At 28.8% G+C, this 24,646-nt stretch overlaps 2 protein-coding genes and 1 pseudogene across 2 annotated transcripts; 2 read left to right on the top strand and 1 right to left on the bottom strand.

The window, feature by feature from the left end:
• Positions 1–5: 5 nt before the first annotated feature.
• On the top strand, positions 6–17,601 carry LOC145749584 (uncharacterized). The gene is made up of 11 exons (XM_082565386.1): positions 6–472; positions 3,592–3,667; positions 3,828–3,992; positions 11,878–11,927; positions 12,101–12,173; positions 13,841–13,890; positions 14,057–14,135; positions 14,244–14,293; positions 14,391–14,469; positions 17,275–17,519; positions 17,563–17,601. Exons 1-11 carry the CDS (start codon positions 86–88, stop codon positions 17,599–17,601), a joined length of 1,293 nt encoding a protein of 430 aa, XP_082421512.1. The 5' UTR covers positions 6–85.
• Positions 9,130–9,669, bottom strand: LOC145749504 (zinc finger BED domain-containing protein 5-like; annotated as a pseudogene).
• LOC145750388 (NACHT, LRR and PYD domains-containing protein 12-like) lies at positions 17,591–24,396 on the top strand. Its single transcript, XM_082566416.1, has 6 exons — positions 17,591–18,993; positions 19,910–20,068; positions 20,765–20,923; positions 21,902–22,068; positions 23,336–23,387; positions 23,529–24,396. The coding sequence occupies exons 1-5, from the start codon at positions 17,725–17,727 to the stop codon at positions 23,343–23,345; spliced, it is 1,764 nt and encodes a 587-aa protein (XP_082422542.1). The 5' UTR covers positions 17,591–17,724; the 3' UTR covers positions 23,346–23,387; positions 23,529–24,396.
• Positions 24,397–24,646: the final 250 nt, after the last annotated feature.

Here is a 24,646-nt window from a genome sequence, read left to right as displayed (position 1 = left end):
GGGAATCCACTTTAAATCCCCTTTAAACATCTGCTTGTTTTAGTGAAATGATTTTCTGTGTTTTCGAATTTTTTAAACTTTTATCATGGAAGAAACTGTTGAATCAAATGATCCAGAGTTGCTAGACAACAGTAATCCAGAGTTGCCAATTAATAATGATCCAGAGTTGCCAGATGTTAACGATCCAGAGTTGCCAGATGTTAATGATCCAGAGCAGCCAGATGTTAATGATCCAGAGTTGCCAGATGGTAATGATTCAGAGTTGCCAGATGTTAATGATCCAGAGCAGCCAGATGTTAATGTTTCAGAGTTGCCAGATGTTAATGATTCAGAGTTGCCAGATGTTAATGATTCAGAGTTGCCAGATGGTAATGATTCAGAGTTGCCAGATGTTAATGATTCAGAGTTGCCAGATGTTAATGATCCAGAGCAGCCAGATGTTAATGATCAAGAGCAAGGTTTCAATTCCCAGGTATTTTATTTTAAAAAAAATTCTTTTTAGTTTAAACTTGAAATTTAGTAAGTGGGTTTAGAACCTAAATACTAGGAATGTGCCAAATTGTAAAAAGCTCGGCTCATACGAGCATCTTAATTTAAAAAAAGCTCGGCCGAGCAATACGAGCTTTTGAATAGCGAAAATAAATACATAAATTTTTGTTGTGGACACGATTTTTCACAAGTTTTTTTTTAATTATTTGAATTAAATGTTATATCGCTGCAAGCTTGCTATAGATAAATAATTTAAGATTATATTGCTTTATTTAAAGAAGCGATTTAAAATCGTTAAAACGTGCAGTGAAACGCCGAACAAAGTTTACTGGTTTTAAGAAAATTGAAATAGGCTGAACTTAGGTTAGTGTTGTACTTTGTATTAAAATGCGAAAATTTACTTAAGCTTACGTAAATTCACATGAAGAAATGTAAGTATTTCGACATGTTCAGGAGTTAACCGGTTACGAAGCGGGCTAGTAATAGCGCCCGCTGTACTAAAAAGTCTTTCAATAAAAACCCTTGTTGGCGGCGTGACAACAATTGAATAACAACGTCATATCTCTCGTGATACATTATAACCATAGAGATACTGATATTGGTATATTAGTATATTTATCGGTGAACCGACGAATTTTCGCAGTGTGAATTATAAAACTATTGTATTTAAAAAGTTATAACACTGCACGGCGTTTGATTTGCATTATAATTTACCGAAAAGAAAAAAATTAATTTAGTTGATATTGCTCGGATAATTTAACGTGAAAGCTCAGCAAAAACCGAGCCTTTAAAAATGCCTAGGCTCGTACACGAGTACCTCGACACATCCCTACTAAATACCTCTTAAAAATGTTTGACCTCTTTACATAAAACTATTAAATAAACATTGATCTTGTGGTGATCATCGTATATAGTCAATGGAGGTATTTATTGGACAGTTAAAATTTGGAGGTAATTAGTGGACAACATTCCAAATATTTTTAGGGTTGCCACTTTTTACCTATAATTTGCCAGAACATTGTCTATATCATAAGGTTTAAATAAATGTCACTTTTTTTATTTCTAAATTGCCTGAAAAAAAAATACGCACTTTTGAAATTTCAAAAAATTTTTATTTTTTCGAAAATAAAGGCAAAAAGTAAGTTGTTAAAATTTACAAAATTTTTAAATTACTAAATTTTCAGATTGGCAACACTATCTAAAAATGCACTGATGTTTCTATAAGGCTCTAATTTAAGCTTCTATCTTCATCACAGTCTATACAAAATGCGTCCAATGTTTACCTCCATCCTATTATTGTAAATGGGGGTAATTATTGGACACTTGTGAACACATTTTATTTGCTTTTAAAGGCAAAAAATAAGCCTTGTAGTCAATTTTAGTCACACTTATTACAAAAACATAAACATATTTTAATTTGTTAGGTTTTTGCAATAAGGTGTATTAATAATTTGGGGTAGAAATAAATTTAAAATAAAAATGCCAAGAAAATATATACCCCCCCTCTAAAGGCTTAAAAAAAGTGCAATTCAGGAATTTTTAAAGGAACACAAACAAATTTATCCAAAGAATATAACATACCAAAATCAACAGTTTAATATTATCTTAGTAATGAAGGTACATTTCCCTCAGAACATGGCGTAAAGCCTGTATTTAACACCGTTCAATACAAACAATTAAAAGCTAAATTTGTTTTGGCGCTAAATTTGCTTTAACTTTAAATGATATAAAAAGTTTAGCCTGCAGGTATATAACCTACAATGAAATGGAAGACGCTAAAAAAGACTAAAATTTATGTAGGCAATTCTTTAAAAAAGGGAAATTTTTACTAGGGTAAGGCACTTAAGCAGTTTCTTAAAGATTCTGATAGTCCTACAAAAGGTTTGCGTCGAGACTGCCTGAAGCCTAAAATTATCCAAAAGATCCCTTTTATCACAAAATTTTTTTAAAATGTGGCAATTGTTAACATTAGTCGACAATTACCCCCACGGTGTCCAGTAACTACCCCATTTGTGTAGGTAATTATTGAACATTTTTAATCTAGAATTTTAGGCAAACATGTGTAGATTGAGATTTAAATAGTATTTTTTCTTAATAATGAATGATAACACTAACTTGAGAACAAAAAATATTTGATTTAAAGTTAAAACAAAAAAGTTATGGCCAAGTTTGTCAAAATCGTCCAATAATTACCTCCATTGACTATACCAGAAGTTTTGGACAGTGTTTAACCCGGGAAGTTTGGGTCGTATAGCCAAAGTGTAATACCGTATTTTATTAATATTTTAAAAAAAATTGTTTAATCTATAAATAAGTTTTGATCTATATATGCTGGTTTTTAGAATATATAAATTTACTTTGATTTACGCCTCAAAATCAAAATTTAAGAATTAAAGACCGGTGTTTTCAGCAAAAATTTGCAACTAATTGTTTTTAGCTTGCAAAATTATTAGACTACGCTTGTTAGTGTCAACCTAAGTAATGCTAGCGGGCCTTTTTTTTTCAAAGTGCTAGTTTTTATTCCGATCTAAACTTTGTATTTTTAAAAAACTTACATATTTCTTTATTTTAACAACCGATCAAAACTTTTATATGCATTGTATTTTTTGCAAAATTTTATTTTAATATTGATAAAATATAGTCTTACATTTACACTATACATAAACTTTATATTCAGCTATTTAAATTTTGTAGTCGAAAAGTGTCTTTAATTTAAAATTTCTAGAATTTTAAAAAATTGAGGAAAAATTCAAATTTTAAAGACACTTTGTGCATTAACTAAATCATTTTTAAAAACAACTTGTACAATAAATTATTGTTTTAAAAGTGGTGTACATATAAACATGAAAAATATCATCTTTTTATTATAAACTTTAAAGGTTGTAAATAATGTTGTGTATTATATAATATTACATCAGTAAAACTACTTGTGTAAAATATAAAACTTTTATTTAATCACCTTCTAAATTATATATTTTTTTTAACAATTTAGGCGGTCATAAATACAGTGTTTTTTAGTACAAATGTCTACGAGATCAAAATTACTGATTTACTCATTTTAAAACGTTATGTTTATTAAATGTTCTTATATTTATTTTACAGAACTTGCAAGCAGAACCTTTTAGTTTAAATGTTTCTGGCGCCGATTTTGCTGAAATTTCAAGGAATTTGCCTCCAAGTAAGTTGTTTATTATTTTTATATAATTGGGTTTGCCTAATTATAAAAACCAGACCTCTATTTATAGACTATTTTATTTATAAACCTAACAAAACATTATTCTATGCAACATATTAGCAATGCAAATTTTATTAATAATATTAAATTAATTTTATTATAGATGCTGTGATAAACTTTAATACACAAGTCAACGTAACTCGTGATTTTCATCAAAACGAGATCACTCAAAACATCACTCACCATGAAAACATCACTCACCATGAGCAATATGGTGGAGCATTCATGCCTGGGGCTTCAATATACGATTCTACATTTCCTCAAACAGGTATTTTTAAGTTATTTTCACAATACAAAATTATTTTCTGAAAATTTCATTTTTGATCTGATAGGAAAGTTAAAAAAACTGTGCTAGTAAATTATTAACCTTATATTGTTAAATTATGTTTGATTTTTATAAATTTATTCAATAATCAGAATTAAAAGATGATGGCTTATATAATAATGATGTACAAAATACTACATTAAATATGTAAATGGGGTTGTGTATAATAGTTTAAGCAAATATAAAATGATTTAAATATAAACGAGGTATTAACTGTTATACTGTCTTTTAGATAGGTAAAAAATAACTCAAGAAATTTAAGTTGTTTGTGATGCAAAATTAAATAATACTTACAATCAGGACTGTTAGAATGTGCAGTTAGAGTCAGTTTGTTTCCTTTTACGATGTCTGGCTTTATTTTTTTTCCTTATAATCACTGTAGAATTAGGCTGTAAAGTCAACTTTTAACAATGATTAAAATGTTTAATTGTCACTAATCTTATTATTAACATAAAAAATGTCGGTTGTTGTAAAATATTTATTACCATTCGAAACTAACTTTTCAGGTTTTAATGTAATTATAGGTGGGCACAGCTAACCTAAAAAGTAACTTTGTTGAATGGTTATTTGTTACACAATATATTAACTTGTTATCACTGCTTAGTTATTGATAACAAAAAACAACCCTATTTTTAAAAATACAATAATTTAGACCTTAGTTTATATAAGTTTAAAAATATTTAAAGCTGGCATGGAGGTCAGATAACAGCAACCAATTGGCAGTTACATACACCGTTGGATTGTTTAAAAAATGGCAATGTTTAAACCCGATAAACGACGATATTTTTCATACATTCCTCCCCTATCTTAGCATGGTTTACTAGTAAAAAAATTAGATTAATAAACTTATATTAAAATAAGCGTAATGCAACGGAGATTAATAAGTTTAATATCGATTTTCAAAGTTAACTTTGTTAATTAACGATTAACAGATTATTGGGATCTTTATGTATATTAAACTAGTGGACCCGCCACACTTCGTGTGGCACTTATGTTGTACAGTTATCTTCTAAGACCAGTCCAATTTTACCTTGGCCTATATAAAATATTCTTTTTGGAAAATTGCTCTTATCAGTCCCCCTTATATACTAATAATATTTTTTTTATAAAATTTGATTAAAAATAAATTTGCCCTTATTTAAATTTAACGCACAAGTCGTCAATTATTGAACGTGGCCTGCTTTCAACTGGTAAAAGTCTGCTTTAAATAAATTTAAATGTTTAAAAAATGAGGTTTTTGCCATCTTTATTTAAGTAACTATTTAAACCCGAAAGTACTAAAAAAAGATTTTGTTTTAAAAAAGCTCGGTTAAAACCGATTACAATTTAAATGAGATACAGTTAAAACGAAACTAAAGGGGCAATTCTTTATAAAAAAATAATTCAAATAGACACCACTTATCATAAATAAAAGTATTTTAATCAGGCATCCGAAATTTCCGGGGTTAGATCCCCTAAAAGTTCTTCCGACATTGAATTTGCTGAGAAAGTACCAGCAAGTTTTCATCTTTGTCTTTAATATCTATTTTCATTTTCTTCTTATTTTTATTTAAATTTTTTAATTCTTTATTTAATTTAGTGATGATGGCTTGATTTTGCTTATGCTGAGATGCTATAAATCTTTTAATTGTTTCAAATCTTCCATACCGGTTTGCAAAATTTTGTTTGAAATTTGTACGCCTGTTTCGTTTTTATTTGTTAAAAACGCGACCATGGCTCTGTTTATATCCAGTTCTAACTTATTCTTTGTTTGATTAATCCTTTGAAGCATTTCTTCCATATTCAACAATATTTTGAATGTAAATTATTTGTTAATTGATTACTTACTAAAAAAAGGATAAAAAATATTATTATTATTTGCAAAAAAATAAATAAAAAATAATTAGGCACTATTTACAATAATTCGTGTCAAATCAAACAGCCCAATTAAAAAGTATTTTACATGTTGAAGGTTTATTTATTTAAATATTTTCAGCAAAATTGTTTAAAAATTCATTAATCTACTAAATTTCTTGATACACAATGTTTCGTGTTGCTGTTGGGGGAAACCCAGATTTGCTTTTAATAGAAAATTTAATTTTATTTGGGTTGCCTACCCTTGAGGCAGCAACATATAACTGCCCATGCGTAAAAACTGGTTCCTCCAACCAGATACCAACTTTTTTTAATGTTTGACCCTGACTTTTGTTAATAGTCATTGCAAAAGCAACCCTTATTGGGAATCGACGACGTTTCCATTGAAAAGGAAAATCGTGATCTGATGGTTGCAATGTTACTCTAGGTATTAAAACCTCTCTACCAGCATTTTCCCCTGAAGCAATTTTGGCTATTAATAAATAAGTTTTTTGAACTCCCCGTACGATTAGTTTTGTTCTATTGCATAGACCGTCTTTGGGATTAAGATTTTGTAACAAAATAACCGGCATACCTATTTTTAAATGTAATTGATGTGGTGGTAGTCCACTTATATTTAAAGAATTAAGATATTCTGTTGGAAATCTTGTACAATCATTTACTTCTTCTGTACTGTCTGCACTTGTACAAACAAACATATTGCCAGGAAATAGATTTGACACGACGAAGTTTATTTCATCAACTACAGTGTTTTTGGGAGCTAAAATTGATCTTTCTGCTATCCAGTTAAGATCATGGCAATGTTCTAAAAAATTTGGGTAAATCCATTTGATCAGTTGAAGCATTGAATTTTTTATTGTTGTTTTCGTACTATCATCATTTAAAAAGCAAAGCTCAGGGGGTAATTCTATATAATCTGTGTCTTTGAAGTAATTTATATTACCATCACCTAGTCTTAACAGCCAGTCGTCAAATTTAAGTAAAGCACTGCTACTACTATTAAGTAACACTCTCATGTTTTTTGATAATTGGTGTACGCTGATACTTGGCCATAATTTTGATTTTTTAAATGAGGCGTTAATTATTTGTGCATGTAATTCATGTTCAAGTACAGGAAGAATTTGTATATCTTGCAACGTGCGATCAAGTGCCTCTAGCAAACTTTTATTTGCCATTGGTGCCTCATCCCATATTATAACCTTTGCCATGTTTATTAGTTTAGCTGTTGAACTTTGTTTTGAAATGCAAGATGTTGAATTTTGATTACAATGTAGAGGAGCTTTAAATCTGGAATGAAATGTCCGGCCACCAATAAGCAATGTAGCAGCGATGCCTAGAAGCGACAGCTAATGCTATACCTTTGTCTTCTCTGTTAGATGTGCGAACTGTTGCCAACAAAGCATTAAGCATATATGTTTTTCCTGCACCTCTCCTAGCGTCAACAAAAATAGCAAGAGGCTCGTTTTTCTTTAGCGACTGTGATACTTTGCTAACAATTTTGCTTTGTTCTGGAGTAAGAGATTGTGAGCTATTTGAACAATTATTCGCAATTCGAATAAGTGTGTCCCAGTCGTAACTTAACTCCTGTTGAATAATTAACGGAAGTTGCAAATCTGTAATAGTGTTATTAAAAATGTGTGCCTTTGCTTGCTCATCCGGAGTAATTATTGGTAGTTCAAAGTCATATAAATTCTTTCCATAATTGTTAAGTCTTTTTTTAAGATCATGCAAGACCAAAACTTTTAAAAAACTTTCAGTAATTTGATCTGATCCATTCTGAAAGTCGTCCATCCAGTATAAATAATGTTTATTGAAAAGTTCTGCAAAGTTTGCAGGGTTACAAAACAACAAAATCATAACAAAAAGTTCTCTTATTTGTGTACACATATTTGTTTGTTCTGCTTCAGTAAGTAAGTTTTCCCACTCATTGTCATCCTGTAAAACACCAAGCTTTCTACACACATCTTGAAAAGTATCACATTTATAAAAGTTAACGATTTTCAAAGCATCAAATAATGATTTACCCTTCCAATGGCTATGATGCAATAAAATTCTTAGGTAAAATACATCCCCTGCGAGTGGGTGGATAGATAGTATATATTCTGCCTATGGTTGAAGAACGATTTTTTATTTTTGTCTAAACATTTTTTCTTTTTTTTCTTTTTGCGTTCCAAGACGATTTCGGCTTTTCAATTTGATGGTCATTAAAGCCGAAAACCCCTGTTCGCACTCCCACGTGAATGGAAAAATCAATAGCCGGTAAACAGCGTGACGTGCTAGGTTCGGATACGATGATGCCATTTTTAACCAGAAATTAATAGGACAGCATTCTTCATGTTTTATTTTTGCTGTCTCATCAGTTTGAAAGTCTATTAATTCTTCTTGTTCACCGGTCCCTACAGGCACATCATTCAGATCAGTAGAAAATGGGTTGATGGAGTAAGCACAACATGCAACATCAGGAAAGTAATTCAATAGCTCTGTCTTTAGTTGCGAAAGATGACCAATAATTTCTTTTAAAACGTCACTAACAGGATTTTTCTCAATGGAAGTGAGGCATTTAAACATTCCGTAGCTTTGATTGCTAACATTCTCTGTCAAGAGGTCCAGCTTACGAATAAGTGCTTCCAACTTAAAAATGAACTCTGTTACAGTTAAATTGGGTCCTTGAAACGACAGGTTAAAAGTGTTCAGAACTTTAAAAATGTCCGATAGATATGCCAACCTAGTAAGAAAATCTTTGCTTCCCAGGTCCTTTTGAAAATCGTGATTCTTCTTCTTGAAGAATTGCAGAAGCTCATCTCGCAGTTCAAACAGGCGCCTTGTTGCATTGCCACGGGAGAGTTTAAACAAGCGAGTATTCAAGGCTGATGTTTTGACGAAATTTACTAGTTTAATCACTCGGTTCAAACATAATAACATATTCTGTGGTAGCACTTTTGCGCAAAGAGCGAATCTATGAATGAAACAATGAACAAAAATCACGTTTGGTGCCACAGCTGTTACATGAGCTTTGAAGCCCGATTTATGTCCTAACATTGATGAAGCTCCATCTGTTGTACAGCCAATCAACTTTCCCCAGTCCAGTTTATTTAGTTCGAAAAAATTGTCCAAAGCTTCGAAAATATCCTTTCCTTTTGTGGTACCGCAGAGTTTCTTGTTCATCAGTAATTCAGTTTTTACAGAATTGTCTTGTGCATAACGAACATGCACAAGTAACTGTGCGTTATTTGTTACGTCTGTCGAGTTGAATGGAAAAACCATACTTTGAATCTTTCACTCCTGAAATCACTTGGTCAGCAATATCGACTGACATCTCCTCCATTCGATTCTTAACCGTATTGTTGGAGAGGGAAACACTTTCTGGCTTTGCAGCCGCTTCCTCCCCAAGTACATGTTTTACTAACATCTTTGCCGCTGGCATTATGAGGGACTCTCAAATGGTATGTGCTTTTAGATTTTTGGCTATCAGGAGAGCGACTTCATAGGATGCCTTGACAACGCCCTTCTTTTTCTGGTAAATTGTGCCAGTCTTGTCCAAGCGCTGTCTCTTCACATGCTCGCCGAGTCGCTGAAAGAAACTCTCATTTTGATCCTTTTTGTCAGGATGATTTGTGATAAGATGTCGTTGAAGTAAGCTTGGTTCCATAGCTGAATTAGCAAGAGTCTTCATGCAAACTACACATTGCGGCAGGGATTCTTTTTTGTATCCAATAGCTATGAACCCGTACTTCATGTAGGCTGGACTGTACTTTCGTTTAGACATGTTCCCCATAGTTAAATTGAACAAAATTTAGTTATTGCAATATTCCAATATGATTAAAATATCATTAAACATACGACACTACTCCACTGCTGCTATCAGTTCATTACTACATACATTTAAACCAGCTGACATTTGGCGGTTAATTATCGTGAACAAGAAAAGTGTTACGTCATAAACGTGCGAAACCTAAATTAAAACTAAATAACAAAATTAAGATAACATTTAACGGCAATGTAAAACTTTTTTTTTGTTAAGCATAAGTCCGATTTAAAAGCTATAGGCTATGCGTAAAAAAGTTTATAAAATTGCTTTATTAGAACAAAGATCTTAATTTTTTTTTATTAGAACAAAATCTTAAAACTATACAAAATGTATACATGTTTTATGCCCAAATACTGTATACTTTTATTCACTTTTATTTAATATTATTCTTTATGCAAGTAATTATAAAATTGTTCAACGACAGTCCCATTTGTTCATTTAACTGTTCACTCAGTCTGTACTTAGCATAATGGAATAAATGCACACTTAAAAATCGTTAAATTGCACCAGAGCACATTCCACATGTTTTTTAAGTCAAAAATTTCAAATTTTTAATTTTTCTTTTTTGCATTTATTTGCAGGCAATTTTTTCTTCTCTATCGTGATATTAAAAAGTAACGGTGCGAAATTTTAAAGAGAAAAATTACATTCACTTTAGTGCATGCGATCAAGAATAGCGCAGGCGATCGTTTTTTACATTTTTCTCGTTCTCTTTAAGATAATAGAAAGAAACATAGCGGCAAATCAAAATATAGTTTTGCTTATTACTGCTAACTATCATAAGACATTAAAAAAGTGATAAGCTGATTCCACAGAAGAACATATATCCCAGCTATAGGCAAAAACTCGAGCCACAATTAATTGTAGTTATTCCGTAATGGAATGCACAAAATTTAGAAATCCATATATATATATAGATGTATTATATTATTGCAATATAATACCCCCTGTAAGAAACAATATTTTAATCCAGTATTATTTACTATTCCAATATGATTAAAATATCATTAAACATACGACACTACTCCACTGCTGCTATCAGTTCATTACTACATACATTTAAACCGGCTGACATTTGGCGGTTAATTATTGTGAACAAGAAAAGTGTTCTGTCATAAACGTGCAAAACCTAAGTTAAAGGGAACTAAAACGCAATATTGCAAATTACTCTAAACTGAAAGTTTTAAAAGTTGAAAATTTTCGCAAATTTATAAGTATGCTGAAGTTAGTCGCGTACCACCTAAAAGACTCTCTCATACCATCGGTGGTACGCGTACCACAGTTTGGGAACCACTGGTGTAAGGCATTTTATTTACACAAAAAAACTAAATAACAAATTTAATATAACATTTAACGGCGAAGTAAAACTTTTTTTTTTGTTATGTACAAGTTCGATTTAAAAGCTATAGGCTATGCGTAAAAAAGTTAATAAAATTGCTTTATTAGAGCAAAGATTTTAATTTTTTTTTCTTAGAACAAAATCTTAAAACTATACAAAATGTATACATGTTTTATGCCCAAATACTGTATACTTTTATTCACGTTTATTTAATACTATTCTTTATGCAAGTAATTATAAAATTGTTCAACGACAGTCCCATTTGTTCATTTAACTGTTCACTCAATCTGTACTTAGCATAATTGAATAAATGCGCACTTAAAAATCGTTAAATTGCACCAGAGCACATTCCACATTTTTTTTTTTTAAGTCAAAAATTTCAAATTTTTAATTTTCCTTTTTTGCATTTATTTGCAGGCGATTTTTTCTTCTCTATCGTGATATTAAAAAGAAATGGTGCGAAATTTTAAAGAGAAAAATTACATTCACTTTAGTGCATGCGATCAAGAATAGCGCAGGCGATCGTTTTTTACATTTCTCTTGTTCTCTTTAAGATAATAGAAAGAAACAAAGCGGCAAATTAAAATATAGTTTTGCTTATTACGGCTAACTATCATAAGACATTAAAAAAGTGATAAGCCGATTCCGCAGAAGAACATATATCCCAGCTATAGGCAAAAACTTGAGCCACAATTAATTGTAGTTATTCCGTAATGGAACGCACAAAATTTAGAAATCCATATATATATATAGATGTATTATATTATTGCAAAAAAATACCACCTGTAAGAAACACTATTTTAATCCAATATTATTTACTTTAAAAGGGTCTACTTCTAATGAAAATGTACATCCGAGATCCCCTGCTTCAAATCAGGTTTTAACTTTAAAGTTGTCAATAAATATAAGCATGTTTAAACTAAATAACAGTGTTTAAATATTGTTTATAATTATTAATAAAATTTTGGACTTAGTTTGAATAATAAATATAACTGGTAATCATTAAAAAGTCTTTGTAGTTACATAACCACAATTTTACTGTTTATATAGGAACAACCTGAAGAATCACAAACTCCAGATCCACATGAGGTTGATCCAGAACCAAGAAGAAGACAAAATGAAGGTAAATTTCTTGTTTATAATATGGAAGTGTTTTTGGTATATGTTTATCTTTGATATAAGTAGACTGACTCCACAGTCCAATCTTGCATTGAATGTAAATGTCTTTATTAAGTTTGGTAATTTCAATCTGCTTATGTATTTAGTAATAGCAAAAGTGACTAAGTTTGTCACCAACAAAATAACACTTTAAGATAGATGTAGATGGAATTAAACCTAAGACCTTAGGCAACAACACCTAATAATATAACCACTGGTATGACGTCATAAAGTCCTGTGTTTGATTTCTACTGTTTCCATGTCAAAAAGTTTTTAAATAAGATGCTACAAGCAATACTGTAACATATCAATTCAATGCATATATTTTACAATAACAATTTTTCTTTTGTATATATCTTTAATGTTGATGTGGGAAGGTTGACTTCATAACCGAAACAGAGAGTAGCATCAGTTACTCCAACCTAGTCACGAGTTAATAGAGAAATAATATTGGTTATAATTGCCTAATAATTTATCTGCTGATTGCTTTTTTGAGGCGTAGTAGAAGTTTGTATTATTTATGATGACTTACTTAAGGGCGCCACAGCATGGAAGCCTTAGGGATTAAACCTAGAACCTTATGTACGGTAGGAAATGTTCTGACCACTACACCACGCTGCCAACCTTTTTAAATAGAATTAAAATCACAAAATATAAAATATAACACAGTAGCCACTTACGTAAAAGTTACAAAACTTACTTAAAATAAAGATAACAAACAAGTAAAGGTGGAAACATGTTATCGCTGTAATAGATAACAACGGTCTATAATTATATATTCTATGTTCGACAATTAGAAGTTTCTTTATAAAACTTTTTTTTTATTTAAAGTATGGATTTATGGAAAAACAACATTAAAATTTATCACCTTAAAAATACAATTTTAATAACGTAGTTAAACAACACAACCTAAGCTTGCCAACACAGTATGCACACCACTAAAAAACTGACTTGGCAGTTCTCTACTTTTTTACTTTTATCAGAATATATATAACACAACGCATCAACAAATATTCTTTTACTAGTAAAAATAAAATGTTTTAAATTGTAACTGTTAAAGGGATTAAATAACAAAAAACCACAACCTCTTATAACCCAATGTGTTTGCCACTATTAAGAAAGTTGAAATTAATCAAATAGTGTAAAAAAAACAGTCAATCACACCAGCTACAAATTTAAAATATTATTATTTGAGTTTCTTTATTCAAATAGAAATATAACATAAATAAATGACATTCACATTAAACTTAATAATTATTATCCAATCTAAAGTTATGTCCATTTAACTTTGAACCCCATTACTCTAAAGCCCATAAATATGATAATTTAAAATAATGATAAAAACTGTTTTAAGGCAAAAATGACTGAGTATAAACTTAAATTTGCTTATGATTGATTTTAACATTGGCCAAAGGTCCCCTGTTACAGAAAACAAGTGAATTATATGACATATACAACTTATGCATGCTATGTTAAATAATATTGTTAAATATATTTTAAGTAAATAACACTTTGGTCATTAAAGCACAAGCAATCAAGGCATCAGCATTTAGTTTGTTTAATTTCTTTTGTTGTACTTAGAGCTTGATTTTAAAAATTAACGCCATATTAATTTAAGCATTTAAATTATAGGTTCCACTTTTAGTGAAAATGTACAGCCGAGATCCTTTGCTTCAAATCAGGTTTTAACTTTAAATTTATTAATAAAATGTTGTTATATTTATGTTAAAGGATGGAGTTTAAAGATTGTTTAAATATTTAAACTTTGAATTTATAAAGTTGAATATTTTTAAATAATTAATTTCAATAATAAATTAAATTAACTTTTAAATCATTATTGTTTTAAAGGAATATTCTGAAATATCACGAACCCCGGGGAAAACTTACAAAAAAGAGTTTCCAGTACCAAGAAGAAAGCAGAATGAGCGTAAGTTTAAGCAATTATCCAAACAAATTTATTATTGTATGAGCTTATACTTTGACATCTTTAATATGACATAGCACTGTATTTTAACTTGATTTTATTACATTAAAGGTTCCACTTCAAATGAAAATGTACAGCTGAGATCATCTGCTTCAAATCAGGTTTTAACTTTAAAGTTGTCAATAAAATGTTATTCGATGAACCTTGAAGGACCAAGATTAATATTGTTTATGGTATTTATTAAATTATATTTTTTAGTTAAAGGAACAATTTGAAGAAATACAAACTTCAGTTTCACATGAGATTAATCCAGAACCAAGAAGAAGACAAAATGAAGGTAAATTTACAAAATAATCATAACTTTTATTTAACATTATCACGCATATGTCATGTTTAAAAATAAATATTTGGGACCGTAAGTTAGTTTAATATTTTAAGATTTTGAGCAACAACACAAACTGATATTTACACGAAAATATAATTAATAAAAAAAAGCTTTATGTAATCTCTTCCAACAATAACGGAACCCTTTATATACTGTACTTAATATGTTTACTCTGTAAAAACTTTGCCCATCTGATAACATGGTTGTTAATTAATTAAGCATGCTTAATAAAAATGCACAAAATCATGTCTAAACAATCCCGTTCAATCGTCGAATATTTAGTCTCAGCGATTGCAAGTTTTGCTTGCAAAACTGACAGAAAAATGCTGCTCTTCATAAAGTAACATTGCACCTCATTTGTTTGTAGCACAAACGGTCAGTAGGTTTTAATATTAGTTTGCACATAAATTCTGTGTTCTAGAAAGTTGACGATGGCTTGGCTTAAACACTAAAACAGTTTCTTTAGCACCCCTGCATGATTTTTACTTAATTTGTTTGTACATTTGTCATCTAAAAAAACTTTCAACATTTTCTAACCTCATTAGCATAGGCCTGGCACTTTGGACAAAGGTTGCATCTAAAATTAGCTTCCCAAATGGTGTCTTCAGGCATCACAATGAGCTGGTTGTCTTGTTAATATATTTTATTTGCAATGGTACTTGCCAGTAACCATTTGTTATATCCAATTTCATTAAATATTTATCTTCATGAATTCTTGAAATATTTTCTCCGCTGTCACCATAGATTCAGGATCAAACATTGTCACTTTATTTAATTTTCTTAAGTTTTTACAAGTCGGATTCGTTTCTTTCTTTTTTTATGATCACTACTAGCATCTCAAATGGCAATTTAGATCTCTAAATTAAACTCAAATCAGCTTTAATTTAAATCAAAACCCATTTAGTATTGAACAAGGTTTAGACTGGATCCAAAATCAATTTTATTTTGTGCTTAACACAGTTCATTGTACCCCGTTATCACACTTTGTTGCTTTTAACTCTGGTAACTGTTCTTCAACAACAGGCTATTATAGTTCATTTTGTTTCTATATTGTTCTATGGCAGTGAAATTAGCCACGACACTTTGCCAATCGTCTACTTTAAAAGCATCTTTTCTGTTTAGATATTTTAAGGCAAATTTACCTGAAATAATTTTGTTTTATTCATTGATGTCCAGTTTATAATCACTACTACCAACTTTCCTAACTACCTAAAAACTTTGATTCAATAATTTATTAATGTAGGTAACAACACCAGAACCAATTCACAAATTGTTGTTTTGTTTCGCAATCAAAGTATTTTTGTAGCGCATTCTTTATGGCCTTTCTTGTTCCTAACTTCCAGCTCTAAAACAGTGTGGGTCCACATCTTCTTTTAAGATGTGCATTGGCCCCCGCACCTTTCTTTCATACAGCTGCTCAAACGATAAAACCCGGTAAACTCTTGCAGCACCTCCTGAAATGCGAAAGGTAATGTGTAAAATTTAACGATGCCATTTGTTTGACTTCTACAACAAAGTCGCTTTAGCATGGACTTTACCGAACCATTAAATCTCCCCAAAGGTTATGGCTTATGGAATGATAAGGATTCTGTTTCTTCATGCATTTCGAAAAAACTTTGGTTTCCATGTCACTTAATAACTCTTTAGGTATGTCAAGTCTACACTAAGCTTCAGGAACTCTTTCTGTGGATTTTAATCAACAACTCTCCTGAGTACCATGTTGCGTAATCTTCAAGTGTCAAGATGTACTTGTGTTCCTTGTAACTAGACGGGTGTATCAGCCCTATTAAGTCTAGTGTTGCAAGTTTAAACAGAATTTCAAATAAAGAAACACTTGCTGCCACAAATTGTTTTTTACTTTAAGGTTTAAAACCCCTTTTCAAGTTTTTTGGTTTAAACTGCTCCGAACTCTTATTGGTTTTGGGTTTTGCTTGTCGCACTTTTTTCTGATCTCTATCTTCAGTTAAGTTGTTTTGCTTTAGGAGCACACTATTCAAATGCTTATAATTTACAGCGCCTTGGGCCATAAAGAATAACAATGAAAGAACAAGAATAATACTGGTTATTATATATGGTTGCTAGTCAAACCATACTCTGGTTTATGCGACCTAGCAATTCATACTCGAAACAACAAGAATTTGAAAAATTTTTTTTGCGGGAGTTTTGCATCTTGCAAACTGTCTCGCAGGCTGCTGTATCAACGAGCGATTCTACTCAAGTTATTTGTTAATATCTTGTGTCACTAAATATTATCTATGCCTATTTTTCAACAAATAAATATTGGATATATGCATTATTAAATGTGTTATATAGAGTGATAAATTATTGTGTTGTTGACATCTTTTTTTATCAGTTGACTTATTTTTTAAAGTTATTGTTACACAGCAATTAACTTTTATGGTTGCCAGCTTACGCTATTTGTTACATAGTAATAGTGACATAATTACCTTCCTGCTATGCTGACAAAAAATCAGCACTACTAAAAAATTTTTTTCAACAAATAAACCTATTTTTCAACATACACCAGATCCTGGGTTCGATTCCCAATGATCTCATGCTGTAGCGCTCTTAACCACAAAAAATGACATTTATTACCTGTTATATAATTCCATTATATTAATATTAGTTAGGTTTTACAATTTTTTATTTAAAAAAATATTAAAAAAATATATTTTTGCATTAATATATGTGCTGTTGATAATAAATATTTTATTAAATATAAAAAACAAATAATAATTTGAGACTTTATTATTTTAGATAATTCTTTATGTGAACAACTTTCCACAAAGTGTTTTGAGCAAGCTAAAAGTTTTGCCCATGAATTCTGCTCTCCTGTCCAGTTAGACAAACAATTAGAATTTGTTGAGTTAGAACTTGCTCAATATTCTTCCACTGATGTTAAAGATTTAGATTCAGTTGATCACTTTCATACCAGAAAAGAACAATTTGAAAGAATGTCCAAGTTAACTCAACCTGGCAAACACTCTGGTACAAAGATTAAAGTGAATGAGGTATTTGAATTAGCAAAAAGAAATGCTGAAGCAGCAGCTGAACGAAAATTCAACAAAGAGCCAAGAAATATAGCTGAACGACTTGAATTGGACAAGAAAAAAAGAGACTTTATTAAAATACATTCTAAAGTCATGGCACTTGTTGGGCACGCAGGGACTGGTAAATCAACTTTTATTAAAATTGAAAAAAAAAAAAATGTCAATTTTCAGGTTTCTTGTTGCAAATTCATCTATAGATTGGAATCAACCAGAGTCTACTGATGTAGAATCATTTAATTGCATTAAAAACAGTTCTGACACTATCCTCATCTTTGATGGACTGGATGAGGCTGATAGTACTACTTTAGGGAAAGCACCCAAAAACTTGGTATCTAGAAATGGCTCTGCTGAAGATTTTCTAAAAAACATTTTTACTGGAAAGTTATTTCCTAATGCTTATAAGTTTATCACTTCTCGACCAAGGCAAATGTATGAGTGGCATCCTTCTTGCAGACCTATCTTAGTGTTAAAACTACTTGGTTTCAATAAGGAAGCACAAGAAAACATTTGCGTGCAAATATGTGGGGAAAATTCACCTAAAGTCTTAACCTACTTACAAGATCATCCAGATATTGATGCTTACAATTATGTTCCTGTCAACTGCATTCTATCCATGCACTGCATTAATCAAGCAATTTTGTCTGGCTCTGAAGTTAATCTAAAAACTATGACAAATGTTATGCTTGCTTCTTTATTGCATTATATGAGGTCAGATCATTTTCCTGACAACACAGACATTCTTGAGAACGAATTTAAAGGTCTAGCTTTTCTTGCATGGAATGGGTTTAAAAAGAAAAAAATTTGTTTTGATCAAAAAGACATTAAAAAGGCTGGAATTACAAAAGAAATGCTTAAAACATTTCTTGACACTTTTGTTTATGATTCGTCAAACATGAAAGTCAAGATATTAGAAGGAGACAAGCGAAGCAACTTTAGTCATCTCACCTGGCAAGAACTGTTTGCTGCCATGTATTTATTTTTATGGGCAAGTCTAGATGAATTTCAAGAATGTGTTCCACAGTTTTCCACTAGTCGATGGGAAGTAGTCACAAAATTTCTGTTTGGGTTTTACAGTTCCAAGGATTTGTCTGAATTTCAATCTGGTTCTTCAACAGCTTATGATAAGAAACGAGCTGTTCTAGAAACATATGCTAAAGATTTGTGTAAAAATGTTAATTTTTCATCAACTATTATTGAACTTAGCAGTTATTTGTATGAATCCAACGACGATGACCTCAACCAGTCTGTTGTAAGTCTTCTACCTGATCATTTGAAACTTTGGTTTGAGAAATCTTTGTTGCCGAGTGACTACATCCATCTTGGCTACTTGTTTGAACAACTGACCAAACCTCTTTCTTTAAGGATGAAGTTTGGTAGAAATGACATATCTCAACTGCCTAGTATCTTTAAAGGTTTAAAAGTGAAGGTAAGCAAAAACATTATTGTTATTTTGGATATGATTTCCAGGTTAAATTTAAACAGGAAATTTATTTACTAAAGTAGATAAAATCACCAAAATTTATAGATTTGTATTCAATATTATTTTAATAATTCTGTAGTTATAATAAAACTTTTTGTTTGAATTAGTAATTTGCAATTTTGTAAGAAGTAAATTGATAACAATGCTCATATTGTTTAACAATGGTTCATTGTTGAGATACAATTCCCCATTTTGTACTTTCTCTAAATTACGTTATTCAATAAATAAAAGATTTAATTAATTTTTGAAAGCAAAACTTAACATTCTTTACCTGAATACAAAATAAATTAATAATAAATAAAAAATAATGTAAAAACTTAAACTTTTAGTATTTAGTATGCCTTCTTAAAATGGGCAGCTTTATATTACTATAAAGGTAGGTTACAAAACTACACAAGCATTTTAGGTTTACGTAACAAGTTTATTATTTACAATTATAACAAAGAAAACAGAAATCGATGTTAACTTTAAATTTGTTTCACATAAAAACTCTCATAAAATATTGATCCAAACAAAGCTTAAAATAATTTGTTTCATAAACTAAAACATTGGGTTAAAATAATATTTACCCCCATATTATTGCTGAGGTTTTATTATTACCCTTAAGTATTTTTGTACTCACTGGGTTAATTGCAAATTATTGTTATATAAATATCTGGGCTTAAATTACTTAAAGTTATCAAAACTAAATTTTAAATTTATTTAAACTAGCTTTAAATAAGAATTAAAATGTTGGTAATTATTATTTTAATTCAAAATGCTCATAATACTATTTTATAAAGAATATATTTTTTAAAACTTTTTCTTAGGTAATTAAATTAAAGTAATCTTTAAATTAAGTAAAATATAAATTTTGTTTTAGATAAAGTTGGACTTATCATGGAACAAAATTAGTGATGAAGCTGCAACATTACTGGGTGAGGTTATTGACAAGTTTGAGGAACTTGATATTTGGGGTTGTAACATCACAGAAGTTGGTGGATTGGCCATTGCTAGAGCTTGTTCAAAACTAACGAATACTGTGAGTATATTACTTTATTGCTTCGTATTTAAAGATTAATTATTTAAACAAGCACTAGATTTAAATAACATTTATTATTAAAATTACTTTATGTAACAACAAAACTTTTTTATTTAGTTTATAGAAATATAAACATAAATTTATTTTCAATTTTATAACAAGAAGTAGAAAAGTCACAATGCCCATTAACTTTAACAATGGGTCATTGTTAAGTTACAATTTATTGTATTATATTTAAATAAAATATTTTTTGTATTTCCTCAGGATCAAATTATTTAAAAATTGAAAGTTTTAAAGAAATATTTAAAACAAAATTACTTTATAAACTTTTGGAGAATTTTAAACTTAAAATAAACAAAAATAATCAAATTTAACAATTAATACATTATTTTAGTGACATTAAACAAATTTAGTTTTAAACATTTAAATATTTTGGCTGATTTATTAAAAAAAATTTATTAATTAACAATAAAATTTTATTAAAACAATAAGTGTGATAATAAGTAAATTTTAATTTAAGTTTAAATATTCTAAATATATAACAAGTTGGTAAAAATTAAATATTGGTCATTTTTGTGTTACTTCAAAATTTTAGTTATTATTATTTTTATAAAGTGTTTTGTTAAACTGTTTTTTATCCTAGTTATTTTAATTAAAGTAATCTTCAAATTAAGTAAAATATAAATTTTGTTTTAGATAAAGTTGGACTTATCAGAGAACAGAATTAGAGATGAAACTGCAACATTACTGGGTGAGGTTATTGACAAGTTTGAGGAACTTAATATTAGTTGTTGTAACATCACAGAAGTTGGTGGATTGGCCATTGCTAGAGGTTGTTCAAAACTAACGAATACTGTAAGTATATTACTTTATTGCTTGGTATTTTTAAATTTATTATTTAAACAAGCACTAGATTTAAATAACATTTAATATTAAAATTACTTTATGTAACAACAAAACTTTTTTATTTAGTTTATAAAAATATAAACACAAATTTATTTTCAATTTTATTAACAAGAAGTAAAAACGGTCACAATGCCCATTAACTTTAACAATGGGTCATTGTTAAGTTACAGTTTATTAATATTTTTTTTAAATTAAGTTTTGTATTTTTCCTATTTTGAAATAATTAAAAATTAATAAAATGTTTTTTATCAAATTTCCGGTATAACTTAAGAGTATCGATGAATTTATTTTATTTATATTATTTGTAATTTATGTTAATTAGTAGTTTAATTTATTTTATTTAAACTTAAAGTTTAACTTCACTTACTAAAATTAACTACAACAATTAAATTTACTGATTCAATAATTATCGGATTAATAGTTGTTTTAAATTAATTATTTGAATTAGAGTAATTTTTAAATTAAGTAAAATATAAATTTTGTTTAAGATAAAGTTAAACATTTGATATTAAAATTGATTTGTTTAAACAAAACTTTAATTTTTATTAAATTTATAATTTTGTAAAAAAAGTTAAACAGTCACAATGCCCATTAACTTTAACAATGCTCCATTGTTAAGTTACAATCCATTCTATTAATGTTTACTAAAATAAGTTTTAGTATTTTTCCAGAATCAAATTATTTGAAAATTAAAAGTTTTAAAAATTAATAAATGCAACATGTAACCTAACCACAAGAACAATTTAAATCTTTAGAAAATGTTTAAATTTAACAATAATTATTTTTTAAAGTTATATGAAACAAATTTAATTTTAAACATTTATATTTTTTAAGTTAATAAAAAGCAAATTATAATTTAACAATAAAACTTTATTTAAACTATTGGTGTGCTAATGATAAATTTTAATTAAAGTTTAAATGTTTTAGATGAAAGAGTTGAATATTAGCCACAACAATCTTGGAGATGAGTGTGCTGTTGCTTTCTCATCATGTCTCCACAACATTCAATACTTAGATGTAATGGATTGTGGTTTTACTGAGGATGGGGAACAACTATTGAGGAAAGCAAGCAAAAAAGTTCCAAATATGGAACTGTAAGTTTTGTTTACTATACAACATTATTTAAACATATTTACTATAGGACAAACATATTTACTATATTTAAATCTCTTTACAAGAATAAACTAAAACTAACTTTTAATAAAAGAGGTTTTTAACACTTTTAAGACTACCTTTTATTTTTATAGATTGGTTATTAAATATTTTGTTTTGTAACATTCTATTTTTCAAATTTTATTTTTTTAGATTGTTGATATTTTTTTAATACGTACATTTACATTTTACTAGGCAAAAAGAATAACTTTAAAATTTAAACACAAATACAAACCCCCGATGAACGTTATTTTAAACCCCTACAACACAATATTTTAAACCCCTAAAATACAATATTTTAAACCCCAAAAACGTTATTTTAAACCTCTAAAACACAATATTTTAAACCCCAAAAACGTTATTTTAAACCTCTAAAACACAATATTTTAAGCCCCCAAAACACAATATTTTAAACCCCTAAAACACAATATTTTAAACCCCTAAAACACAATATTTTAAACTCCTAAAACACAATATTTTAAACCCCTAAAACACAATATTTTAAACCTCTAAAACACAATATTTTAAACCTCTAAAACACGATATTTTAAACCCCTAAAACACAATATTTTAAACCCCCAAAACACAATATTTTAAACCTCTAAAACACAATATTTTAAATCCCTAAAACACAATATTTTAAACCCCCAAAACACAATATTTTAAACCTCTAAAACACAATATTTTAAACCTCTAAAACACAATATTTTAAACCCCTAAAACACAATATTTTAAACCCCTAAAACACAATATTTTAAACCTCTAAAACACAATATTTTAAGCCCCTAAAACACAATATTTTAAACCCCTAAAACACAATATTTTAAACCTCTAAAACACAATATTTTAAACCCCTAAAACACAATATTTTAAACCTCTAAAACATGATATTTTAAACTCCCAAAACACAATATTTTAAACCTCTAAAACACAATATTTTAAACCTCTAAAACACAATATTTTAAACCCCTAAAACACAATATTTTAAACCCCTAAAACACAATATTTTAAACCTCTAAAACACAATATTTTAAGCCCCCAAAACACAATATTTTAAACCCCTAAAACACAATATTTTAAACCCCTAAAACACAATATTTTAAACCTCTAAAACATGATATTAATTCCATATTAATGATATTAACGACAAAAATATATTTTATTGTTAAATTTTTACTTTTCTTTTATCTGTCAATTTGTTTTATTTAGTTGGATTTAATCAACCATCTTTCAGTTATAAAGTAACTGAAGCAACATAAATGTGAGTTTCACCTTTCCATACATATTAGTGATTTTATATAGTTTTTAAGTATTTGTTCAAGTTATATTAAAAAATGTTGATAATTTTACTCAACAATTAAATTAGATTTTATCAAGATTACACCCACTTATATTTAACTAGGTTGTGATCCTGAAATCATGGAAACTTTGTTCATTTTGTTTAAAAAAAAACTTTTCTGTGCAAAAAAGTAAATTGTAAGAAAATGGAAAAGTTAGAAGAGCTATTTTTAAAGTTATTTTCATTCATTATTTGGTCTTCAATATTTCTGCGTTGTGTACAACATGCTTTTTATTGTATAAGTGATAATTTTAGTTTTTATTAATTCATTTTACAGTTTTATTTTAAATAGTAATTTTCATTCATTATTTGGTCTTTAGTATTTCTGTGTTGTAAACAATGTGCTCAGATAAGTGCTAATTTTTACTATATTTGATTTTGTGGAAATATTGGGAATAATTTACTTCTAATGAACTGTTTGTTTATTTAAGTTAAAGATTAATTCCATTGTTAAAAAATGCATTTTAATGAGGAAGTGTGCATGTGCTTTACTAATATGTAGTTTTGTGTAGTTTTTAGTATCTTTAGGTTTTAATGTTGTTATTTTCTATATATATTAAATGTTGGCAGAAAATTTATTATATTATAAAACTTTTGCATAAATGACAATATTAAACATTATTTTACTTGTATCTTATTAACCTATAAAAACATTTAACTTTATATTTATTGCTTTATATGTGCTACAATAGAGGCATAAAGGGCATGGCTTTAAACTTTTTCTTGTCATGTATTCGACCAGTTAAAATAAATTTTAAAGATGTATGTCAATTAGTGCAAATAATATTTTAATGAAATTTTGAATCTTTTCTATTATTTGGACCCAGGACATTATTTGACTTGTCACCATTGTTGTATGTTAACTTGAGTCTTGTGTAGTTATTGTAGATGTGCTTTTAAGTGCTTGTATGTTATGCAAATATTAATTCTTCACCGCTTGTCAAACAATTTGTAGAAGCGATTAAAATTCCTAGTTATTCAGCAATATTGTGTTTTATTTGTAACGATGCTTATAAGATCATGTTTAAATATCCAGCAATGTTAAATACTACCTAAACCCATACTTGGACCTAAACCCATACTTGGACAAATAACTTTTCAGTAAATTTAAGAAAAGTTGCCCATAAACAATATGTCTTCCAGTAAGTGTATAGGGTCATCTTTAAAAAAATTTACTGTTT

The sequence above is a fragment of the Corella eumyota genome, chromosome 4 (genome assembly GCF_963082875.1).
Source record: "Corella eumyota chromosome 4, kaCorEumy4.1, whole genome shotgun sequence".
NCBI lineage: Eukaryota > Metazoa > Chordata > Ascidiacea > Phlebobranchia > Corellidae > Corella > Corella eumyota.
Note: the sequence above shows the minus strand (reverse complement) of the source record. Positions and strands in the feature narration are given on the sequence as shown.